At 51.4% G+C, this 11,584-nt stretch overlaps 1 protein-coding gene across 1 annotated transcript in view; it reads right to left on the bottom strand.

Annotated features, from left to right (window-relative positions):
* The window catches only part of B4GALT1 (beta-1,4-galactosyltransferase 1), a 46,538-nt gene that overhangs the window by 32,758 nt on the left and 2,196 nt on the right, over positions 1-11,584 (bottom strand). The window contains exon 2 of the mRNA XM_006098782.3: positions 11,171-11,582. Within this exon, the coding sequence (XP_006098844.2) occupies positions 11,171-11,582 (412 nt within the window). The remainder of the gene's footprint in view (positions 1-11,170; positions 11,583-11,584) is intronic.

The following is an 11,584-nucleotide window of genomic DNA, read 5'->3' as shown; positions in this document are numbered from 1 at the left end:
GGCAACACCATACTCCAACGTTCCAGCACTGTTGGGTTTCAGCAATTTGGGAGGCCTTCTCCCTGTGTCCTGGGGAAGCTGTGTTCATGTATAAAGCCAGCCACAGTCTCCACTAAACCCCGGTTCCATGCTAAATCCCTGTCCCTAACCTGTGGTTACAGCCTCACCTTTCCTTCTCCCTGTTAACTTCTGCCCTAGGGCAGATCTCTCTCTCTCTCACACACACACACACACACACACACACACACACACACACACACACACACAACTGCATTTGGAGGAAATTATACTCTGCAGCCCACTGTGTTGAATGGATGTCTTCTGGATGGATGGGTGAGGCACTGATCAAAATACAGAGTACTGATATTGCCACAAACGTCATCTCATTCAATCCTTTATCAACCCTCTGAGGTAAGAAGTATCTCCCCATTTTACAGAGGAAGAAAGTCTTGCCCTGGGTCCCCCAGGAACAATGTGCTGGACAGCAGCTCTGGCCTGATTCCCATTGGACCCAGAGAGCACCCTGTTAATAAGTCACAGCTGACTGCTGCGGAATGCAGTAGGAGACAGGACATAAGGAGTGGCTACAAGATGAAGGGAGCAGCTGTCCCAGGTTGAATCCACCCTGTCTGCTGGATTTGTAAACCTTTGGTCACTGAAATCGATACCATTGTAATTAGCTAGTTATTAGTAGGAAAGGGGCAAAAATGGAAGCCAGACATTATAAGCATGTCATTTGGGCAACTTCACCAGGAATACCAGGCCAGTCCCTGCAGATCACTGGAGGGGGTGTCCGACAAAGGGAAGACAGACGCAGAAGAACATTTGGGAATACGTAATCCCCTAAACAAAGAATTTCACTCTCTTGGACTCTTGTTGCTTAGGGCGTGCTCTCTTGTTTCTCTTGCATCCACCCACGGCCATGCGGACCCCACATGCAAGGACTACAGCAGGGAAACACAAGCTAGCCTGATGCTGGACTGGACCTGGCTCCACCATGGAAAGGAAACTCTGGATAGTGGCTCTGATTTTTGCTCTACTGAAACCCCTGCTACACTTCTAATGACTGAACGAAAGGAAATGGGACTTTGGAAACCCAGGGGTGTAATTCCACAGAAATAAAGCTTTCTACCATATCACATCCTCCACTGGGAGCCTCTGGAAATGCTTCTCCCAGCAGGACCCCCAAGAACCCCACTCCCACAAGCAGCCAGGGAAGACAAGCTCCTCTCCTCTCCTGTAACAAAGTCACTAGTTCTAAAGTCATTCTACCGCTTATGCAAGTCAGCAGGCTCCTGTTTATCTATGAAAAGGGCATGTGCACGGGGGGTGGCTATAGGGACAAAACTGGCAATTCATATTTGCAGACCTTGGACTATTGATTAATTTAACCTCCCTCCCGCCCCCCCCCCCTAAAAAAAATCTTTCTTTGCTTGGGCCCTTTCTGGATTCCATAAACCAGGGCTGTCAGGTCAGAGTTCATCCACTTGGGTTAAATGGTCAGCCATCCCGGCTAGCCCATCAGAACGTAACAGAGTTTCTATGGATGGCTGAATGCAGTATTTCTAGCCACCAATCTGCAAAGTTTTAGATGAACGCCATTTTAAAGTCAGACTTTTAAATGGCTCTGTCCTCATTCTATAGGTTTGGCTCCATAAATAAAGGAAAAATGAAAAGTTCTTGTCTTGTGTAAATGTACTAGTTGGCAAAGGCATTGAAAGAGCCACCAGTAAGGCTTTTGGCATACTGAGAAACCTCAGCAGGAACCAGAGGCAAAGGCTTAAAAGAAAAGGCTTCAAATCCAGAGTGTCCGCAGGCCCTACACAGGGACCTCAACACACACACACAAGGCCCAAGGGCTGGGAGTGTAAGTGTGAGACTCCAGACAGACCTGACTCCCGGAATCCGCACTCCTTAAAAGCCAATATCCCTGGCCCAGGAATTTACAATTTAGGGCCTGGAAAACAAAGTAGCAATATCCTCTGGCCTAGAAATTCCTCTCTAGCTATTTATCCCAAGGAAATAATTCAACTGAAGCAATGAGCGGCACACGGCAAAAATGTTCAAGATTATCTGTGATGGTGAAACCCGGAATGTTGAATGCTAAGAGAATATCTATAAGAATATTAGAGAGCTGCTATATAAGATAATTAGGATAATTATAAACAACGTAACAGCTGAATGAAAATAGAATGCAAAATAGTTTCACACTACAATTGCAACAGAATATAATAGGTATACATTTGGAAGGTAAATGGAGTTTTGCTACAGTGTTAGGCAATGTTTTGTTACAATGGTAGACAGAAGAATTATGTTATTAAACATTTAATATAATGACATTTCAATAAAAAAAAAAAGAAAGAAAGAAATCCTACAAAGCAAACGCCAAAATCTTCGCAAATAAGAACTATCAGTACTACCAATAACAGATAACATAGATTCAGAGCTTATTCTATGTTAGGCACTGTTTCGGGCCCTTTTATGCCTATTACCTAAACTTCACATCTACCGGTGAGAGCAGAGAGGACAATATCTTTCCCATATCACATGGATAGCCAGAGTGACAGAAAGAAACCTTCCCCATGACATTTTAGAGGTCATCCGACAACCAAAATCTTTATGCCTATTAGTCAGAGACCAGAAGCCTCACTACAAGAGCTCTTGAAATGGGTAGTGGGTGCCAGAAGCCTTTCATGTTGCAGATATAACCAGGATTTCTCCCCACAACAACCTAGACTGGAGGAGGAAGAGAAACTGGGACTTGCCCAAAATGACTTAACAAGTTAGAAGAACCAGAGCTCAGAATCCTCACTCCAGTGGCATTCAAGGCTTGCTCCTACCCTCTGCAGACCATGAAACCCTCCTTCTGTACCTCCCCTTCCCGTCACCTTCCTCCCTTCCGTCCCTCAGTCTAAGCCAGTGGTTCTCAACCTTCTGGCCCTTTAAATACAGTTCCTCCTGTTGTGACCCAACCATAAAATTATTTTCGTTGCTACTCCATAACTGTAATGTTGCCACTGTTATGAATCGTCATGTACATATCTGATATGCAGGATGGTCTTAGGCGACCCCTGTGGAAGGGTCGTTCGACCGCCAAAGGGGTCGCGACCCACAGGTTGAGAACCGCTGGTCTAAGCTCTCCTCAGCCTTCCCTTGCCTGGCATGGTCCCAACTACACCAGCTCTCTCTTTTATCATCTTTTGTTCACTCTGCCTCTACTTCCTGTCTTCTCCTACCCTGCGGGTAACTGAATGCAACAGCCAGGCTTCAGCTATGACGTTCTTCTCACGTGCAGCAACTACAGGAAATTACAGGCTGTGTTCAGCAGTAGAATCCTGCCCCTCCCAACCGGGAGACTGTTCAAACAGCCTGAGGCAGGGAGAGAGGCCCCACGTTATGACTCTGGCCCTGGGAGCACCACGCTTCCTCTCCGCTCTCAAACCAGAGTCTGTCCACTGCTGAGGGGATCCCAGAGAATGGGGTCAGCTCTTGTTTACATCTAACTCCCATGCTTCATAGAGTATAGTTACCAATACAAGTTCGCTGAGTGAACAAATGAGTCCCCACTCTTCCTCTTCCTTGGGGCCCCTCGTAATTCTGGGGTGAGGACTCAAATCTACCTACTGGACAGGCGGAGACCCTACCCAAGCTGCCTGAAAAGCTCATTTGAATGCCAGGAACTGCCTAATACCTCCGACAATGCAAATACCAGTTTCCTTAGTGTACCTTTACCTCGGAGTCCTTTCCTGTTTTTTAAGTTGGTGGCTCCTAGAACGCCAACAACGGCTCTGCAGTTTCAGGATGTCAAAGGCAAAAGGACGTTATGCAAAACAGGAAGAAACTTTTAAAGAAAAATTTTAAGGCATTTTTTAGAATGTATCCTGTCATCAAGCCAGGCAATGACTGAACCCCCTGCCAGGGCCCCTCCCTATGACCCAAGTAGTGAGGCAGGAAGCAGCCTGATCTCATACAGTACCGGTCACACTGGTATGACATAACCCTGCCCCTTCCCTCACTGCAGCCTCCCCCCGATCCCATAACCCTGCCCCTTCCCTCACTGCAGCCTCCCCCCGATCCGCAGGCTTTGTGCCAAATGACCCCTGGCAGATTCCCAAACCCAGAGTGTCCCTCAGAAGAGGAGAATTTAGCTCCAGTGAAGACACTCGACGTGGAATAACCTCAAAACAGACACCTTGGGAAGAGCCTGGTACACTGACCTGAACTGCTCTAACCCGCCTGAACCAGCACCTACTTCATGCCAGACTCTCCTGCTCTCTGAGGCTTTTCCCCCACAAAAAGGATTCCTGGAAACCTACAGGTTTCTGACTGCATGACCCCTCCCCAGATCTCAGGACCGCCTGGCGGTGGTAGAGCCGGCTGTGTATTTCAGAGTCTGATTTGAGAGCTTGTTCCCTTGCGTGGAAACAGTCAAGTCGGTCACGCCAACAGCACGGGGTTAGCTAGCTGGTTCTTCACCCAGCACCATAGCCCCAGTCCCCATAAGCCTAGCCTAGCCAAGGAGACACGTGGAAAAGTGACTTAGAAAGCTGACTCATGGGGCATCAACCCCCGAGTCTCCCCCTCCCTCGCCCCCCCACTTCTATTGACAGCTGACTTCTGCTCAGCTTTATCCTAAGTGCCTGGCCTGCAACCTGGCCCTCTGCCCCTGCCCCAAGCACTTCCTGCACCTGGTTTCCTTTTTAATCAGAATTCTAGACACATCCTTCGTTCAGCAATAGACAATACTCATCTGCCTGCAATAAGCAGACATGTAATTTTCGTTGGGCCTATCCTTTAGTAAAACTGGTTTAAAAACCTAGCCCTTCTCAAAAAGCGCTCACTCCTTTATTTCCTTTTTTTTTAGAAAACTCTACTATGGAAACAATCCAAAAAGTACATAAAGTTTTATGCACAAGACCACCAAAAAAACCAACCCCCACAAAAAAACAAAAAAAAACTGTGTGTATGTGTTCAACAGCTGTTGAATGATGAAAGTTATACATATTCAGCTGACAGAATAATATAGCCTTTGTGACTTTTAAAGGTGTAGAACCAAGCTTGTGATAGAATCTTAAATGAAAAATACTAGGCACCAAGCTCTCTCTGTCTATACTAATCTGTCTGTCCTTCTAATAAAGATAGCATCTATATTCTTAAATATGTACAAGGAAAAAGGACTAGCAGACAACATGCCAACATATTTTGTCTGGGTGACAGGAATACAGGCATGCTTTTTTACCTCCTAACTTTTCGAATTATTTTCAATGAGTCTGCATTACCTTTTACAAAAAAAGTAACGAGATTTTTGTGTAAAATCTCACACAAAGATTATCGGCTCCTAAAAAAGAACAAAAACAAAACAAAAAAACAGGAACAAGCAACAACTACAGCCCTAGCCTCCCAGGGAGGCAAATCCTCCTCCTCCTCTCTGGGCTTGGTGAGGGGCTTTGGAGAGGCGGCTGGGGATCGAGAAGCAGCTACCCCACACACCCAGACCAGAGATTAAAATCACTGCCAAACAACTCAGCAAGAGCCAATGATATAGCCACTGGCCCTCGTCTGTGTAGGAGAGGAGCCGGCTGAGGCCAGGCTGGAAAGCAGAACCTGAAACACCGAGGGTGTGAGTCAGCCCTTCTGCCTTCTAAGGACAAATCCCTTTAGGCCACGTTCACCCATAGCCAGCTCCCTGCCAGATCCTGTCCCCAACCCCCAAGCCACCACAACCTTCCAGCCTGAAGACCTCTGACCTTTAGAACAGGATTCGAGATCTCTCCCCAAGCTGGTGACCTGCGTGGGCCCCGGTAAACAGGGAGGCCCCTGCCACTGAGGCCTTTACAAGCACAGCCGCGGTCTGGTTCCCAGGACCCCTCAGCAAGTTAAGGGGCAGGAGGGGCCCTGTGATGGCCACAGAAGCCCATCCCATGCCTTGTTCACTCCCACAGGAGCAGGGTCTGCCTGGCGAGGCTTCCATAGTGACCTCACTGTCCCAAGACCACACTGGGCAGCGCCAGAGCCGAATGGAAAATAGCCACAGTGCCAGGCCTCAAGGGATGTAGGCAGAAAGGGGGGACCATTTGTCTGAAAAGACAGCTGTATTGGTGCTTAAAAGGGTAAGAAAAACTGGAATTTCCAGGTGGATGTGGATTCAAGCAGAATTCCAATCTCTGCTTCTTGCGAACGGGCAGGGAACAACGGGTAGGAGCCACTGGGTAAGCGGCTGGAGAAATCAACCAGGTCTGACTTGACCACAGGATGATCGGGCTCATCCCACACACACACCCAGAACCCAGCTGAGCCCCCAGAGTCTGGAAGGCCCCTAGGGCAGAATCCAATGGAAGGGTTGGGGCTGCCTTGGCATTAACTGTCTGGCCATTCACAACCCATAAATTAGCCAATTCCCAGGCTGGGCATTCCTACCCTGCTTGTTACCGTAACACCCAGCCATATGGCTGCTAATGTCTCATCACAGTCATTATAAAGCAGCAAGTTAAAGATGACCCAGCAGAGCTAATATGAGGCTTCAGAAATTAGAGGAACATTTTCTCACACAATCAAATAAAACCAGGACTGAAGAACTTTGATACCAACTCTGGAAGTCTGAATGAGAGAAAGAAATAAGGAAGAAAAGAAGGAAAGGAGGGTGGCTAAGGCAAGGGAGAGACTAAACACACACACACACACACACACACACACACACACACGTTTCCTTCAATGTCATCAGCACAGTTAATTGTGCCTCCTCTGCCTAAACTGTGAGTTCCTAAAGACTGTCATCTTCCTCTTTCTAGCTTTGGTGCCCAGCACAGGACAGGCACATTGTTGGAATTTAATGAATGAAGTTACCAGATGCTTTAGCCATCAAGGACATCCAGGCAAGCTGCCATCGTGTAAAATCTCACCAAGGGACCCAAAAACACACCTCACAAGATCTTCCCAGGATCTCCATGCCACACCAGGCTGCCCTGAGCCTCCGCACTGGGTACCTACTGAGCAATAACAAGGAAGAGCACGGGGCGGGCAGGCTCTCTCGGGAGCACGCCCACGCCTTTCTGCCCTCTCAGGGTGTATCTTCACTTTTCTCTCCTAAACGCTAAGGGTCCAAACAAGAGCACTGGGTAGCAGCAGCTCACCCCAGGCTTACCCCGTGAATCTGTCTCCAAGGCCCCCTTTTCTCTGACTTTCCAGTGACTAACGGCAGCCCAGCATGGCACATGTCTTTAGTATGCTTCTGGAGAGCCCAAGCAGAGGACCCCGCAGGCTCTCTCTCCTGTTGCTTCTTCCACCCTAAGCCTTCCACCCTTCCTCTGTTTCACTGTCCCCAGCTTTAATAAAAAATAAATTAAGGGAAAGAAAAGAGCACTGGGCAGGGAAGCAGGAGACTGGGTTCCAGCCCCAGCAAGCCGCTCCCCGCTAGCACAATGAGGGCTGGGGGCCAGGGGACTAGAGAGTCCCGTCCTGGGAAGCTATGTTTCCAAGACACTGCCGTTCCGGTCCAATCCGACATTTGGCTCTCGATCCCTGTGCCCCAAGGAGTTTCCACCGGGTTCGTCAGGCGAAGGCTCCCACACTTGCTCAGAGTCTGGGAGGAATTACAGCAGGCGGGGATCGGGCCTGCCCCCATCCGAAAGCCAGACAGCCATGGCGGGTATTTCTCAATCTCAGCTTGTTGGACTAGAAGGCATGTCTGTGTGGATGTCAATAAATATTTTCCCTAGAAAAGCAACAGGACAATACGGGTTTACGAAACTAGTTACATAACCTCCCAAAGCTTGAAGAGCTGGACACAAGGGAGGCTCCTTGTGCGTCCCCTAACCCTTAGGATGAGGCTCCACCCCAAACTGGACGGTGATGAGGTCCCAAGACTCAACCCCAAAGTGGGGAGAGAGCCCTTTCCTGAGCAGAGGCCAAGACAGATGTCCCCAAAGTACACACTGTCCTGGGCTTGCGGCCACAGGTGTGCACGTGAGGGAGAGGCGGGGGGCGAGGACGGCACGCTGGTAGAAAAACACCTGAGAGCTGAGAGCTCTGCAGAGATTCAGCAAATGCTTTGTCTTCCCGTGGGCACAAACTGAGGCAGAGGCCCAGCTGACAGCCCCCACAAAAGCCAGGGAAACTGGTTTATGAAGAAATGGCTCCCAGAGCCCTGGCTACCTGCAGCTGCTATTTGCCGGCCCAGGTGCCCATGACTTTCTGGTGCCCACCTGTAGATCAGCGTCTTCCTCATGGCACCGCTGGGCAAGAGGGGCCTCTGGTGTTTAAGTCGTCTCATACTCACCACCACTCACTGCCCCCATGTACCCTTGAGGGGACTGTGCCAAAAGCCCCAGGCCCCAGTGGAGTCCTCAGGTCAGCCCTACCTCCCCTAACCAGTCCAACCTGAGGTACTGCCCCCTCCCTACCCAGCCCCTCTCTGGGATGGCAGTGCCAGTCGTCACATTGAGCTGCCGCCAAACCTAAGCAGAGATAACAATGCAAGGTCACTGCTCCTCCCAGGCTGACCACATTGAAGGCAAACACCCAGACAGCCAGGAAAGGGGCCTCACCACCACAATTCAGTGGAGTGTATGCTGCTCCGCCCTCGGGTGGGCGGGGAGGATACCACCCACAGGCCCGATCACCCTGGGAGAACTCAGGAACCTCACACTAGCCCATGGGGGGGGGCCAGGGCCAGGGCCTACTATGGCTCCAAATACTATAGCCTACCCTACGTTCCACAGAGAGTGTAGACGGAGACGGGATTCAAACCAAGTCTATCTGAAGTCAATCTCAAAGCTCTGAAAACCCACAACGGATCTAACAGTGACCCATCAACAGCCAAGCATGGCTCCCCCATGGAAGGGCATGGCGGTGACCCACCACCCACCCGCCGGGAGGGATCGAAGCATCTGCTCCAGACCCCTGGACACCAGAAAGTAGAGCCACATTGTAGAAAGGAACTGCAAGTAGTGAAAAGGCCACAGCTCTAAACCCCACGGATGCTTTCTCCCACCAACCTCAAAACCACCCCACAAGGGCTTTGGCAGACACCTGCCCAGCTGAACAGATGGGCCATCCCACCCCGCAACATACACACACACACACACACTCTCTCTCTCTCTCTCTCTCTCTCTCTCTCTCTCTCTCTCTCCCAGGAAGACTTTCAGCTCTCTTAAGGCTCCCTCCCAGCCAGGAACTTCCCCTCTGAGAACTGCACCCAACCACTCAAACCTAAGGGCTCAATTAAAATGGAGAAAAACCCTCCGCCTTCACTTTCATGGCTGTCACGCAAAGAAAGCCAAGCTGGAGAACACCCAGGGCCTCTCTCCTCACCCTCCCAAAGCTTATCTCTCAGAAAGTCCCTTCGGGCCACCAATTCGGAGTTAACTCAGAGACGCCAGTAACTGCTCACCGGTTACCAGGAACACTATTATAAAACAATGCAGTGTGCGCTACCACAGCCTCTCATGATTCATCCGGAAGGCCCGACACTTCAAACATCAATCAGATGAACTTTGGGGTACTTTCATTTGCTAATTAATTTCTCTTTCTTTCTGCTTAAAATCCAGGCAACTATGACAAAAACAAAAGGGCCGAGCGACAGTGCTGTGATGGGGGACACTGGCCGCTCTGGAGTAAGGGAACTCACTCTTTCTTCCTTCTTTTTCTCAAACTCTCCACGGGAGTCTGAGAAATAAAACTTCAAGTCCCGAGTCCTAGTTGTCACATACTTAACATACACAATCTCGTTTCGTTCTAAAAATAACCCGGTGAGTTAAACATAGACGACCTCACTTTATACATGAGAGACTGGGAGGGACTGTATCTCAGGCACTCGGCGGCGGGGCAAAGGTTCGCCTTCATTCTATGGGACTAGTCTGCTTCCCAGAGACCATCATCAAGTCCAAAAGAATTCCATTTTCTGCTTTAAGAAAAGTCCCCCCGATGACCACAATTCATGTCCGACCAACTGCTAGAGCTTCCTCCCAAACTGGATATAAAAATGTTGAAGTAATTATGGGAGAAGTTGAGCAAGAGCATGTAAGAGGCCTGCTCTGCCAGGATTCAGCGGAAAAGTGTAAGAGTTCCTATTGGCAGGATGCCTGCCTGCTTGCCAGGGCCCCTCACGGGGAACGGCATTCTCTCAACCCTGGCATGAGAAATGAGCAGCCACCTGTCTGGTCATCTTGGAAGCGAACCTGTGGCCGCGTGGGGCTTGACTGCCTGTGGATACAGGTCAAGGAAAGTCCCAGAGGAGGCTCAGCCTCCTCCTGACACAGGGAACTGGATCCCACCCGCCCAAGCTCCCAGCCTAGTTGAAAGAGAGGCTGGTGATTAAGGTTCACATCCTCTGGGCGAGATCACTGCGACTCCAGGCTGCTCCTGGAAAGGGATGACTGGGTGCTAACTGGTTATCCGTCAGCCCTCCAGCCTCCAGGCTCACATTTTCATTCCCACAAACACCACCGCCCCTGGAAGGACCTCCCTCATGGAGGTTTGGGGAACCTACAAGGGCAGGAAGCCGGGGAGAAGGGTCCTGAACAAAACGATGACAATTTACTGCGGGTTTACCCTCCTTAATACAAACCTCTGTTTACACTGCTTTAGCTAATCTTCCAAAATGACTTCTGGGATGGGTACTATTTATTATCCCCATTAAAACAGGCGAGAAAACCAGAAGTTTAGGGAGAAAGTCACTTGCCTGGATGCTCAGGAAAAAGGGTAAGCCACTAGCTGAGAGTGGTTCTGAGGAAGACAAGTGAACTGGCAGATCAGCTCCCTGTCCCCCCAAACTGGAGTGGTGACTGTGAGCCGCCTTGTGGTCCCAACCAGAGTCAGCAGGGCGACGGCTGTCCCGAGCCCTAAGCACTCAACACCCCAAACTCCCGGAGGCTTGGGCCAGAGCAGGGAAGTCTCCAAGCCTCCTCTGGTTCCGGGGCCAGAGGGCCCTGCGGCTTCCCCAGCCGGCCCCCCGCCCCGGCTTCCAACTTGAACCCAAAGGGACGCCCCTCCCAACCTCTCACCCCATCCAGCCCGGAACCGCTTTGGGGATTAGGGGCTGATCCGGAACAGGCCGGCGGGCTGTCCTGGAGGAGGGCGCGGGCGCACGTCCGGGACAGGGGAGGCGGGGGGGCCTGGCGGGGAAATCCGGGGGAGTCCCGGGCCTCGGGCTGGCGCCCACCCGAGTCCTTACCGAGCAGCGGGGACTCCTCGGGGCAGGCGGGCAGCGACCGTGCTGTGATGGGGGACGCCGGGGCCGAAGTCCGGTTGCTGGCGAGGCCGGGGAGAGAAGCCGCGTCGGGGCTGGCATCGCTACCCCGGGCGCGACTGGGCAGTGGCGTCGCCGGGCGGAGGCGGCGGCGCTGCCCCTCGCGGCCGCGGCTCCCCGGAGGGCTGCCCGATGGCGGCGGCGCCGTTCGAGCCGGCTTGCAGCGGCGGGGGCCGCCGACCAGGTAGGGCAGGCGGCTCAGGTCGCGGCCGCTTAGGTAATAAGACGAGCGTGCGCCGAGGTTGAGGGCGCAAGAGGCCACTAGCAGGCGGCAGGCCCGCTGCAGGGACGCGCCCGGGATTGCCTGCGGATGCCGCTCAGGAGCCGGTTCCCGGAACT

This window comes from Myotis lucifugus, unplaced genomic scaffold (assembly GCF_000147115.1).
Source record: "Myotis lucifugus unplaced genomic scaffold, Myoluc2.0 scaffold_246, whole genome shotgun sequence".
NCBI lineage: Eukaryota > Metazoa > Chordata > Mammalia > Chiroptera > Vespertilionidae > Myotis > Myotis lucifugus.
The sequence above is the reverse complement of the archived record's forward strand: the minus strand, read 5'-3'. Positions and strand labels throughout refer to the sequence as shown.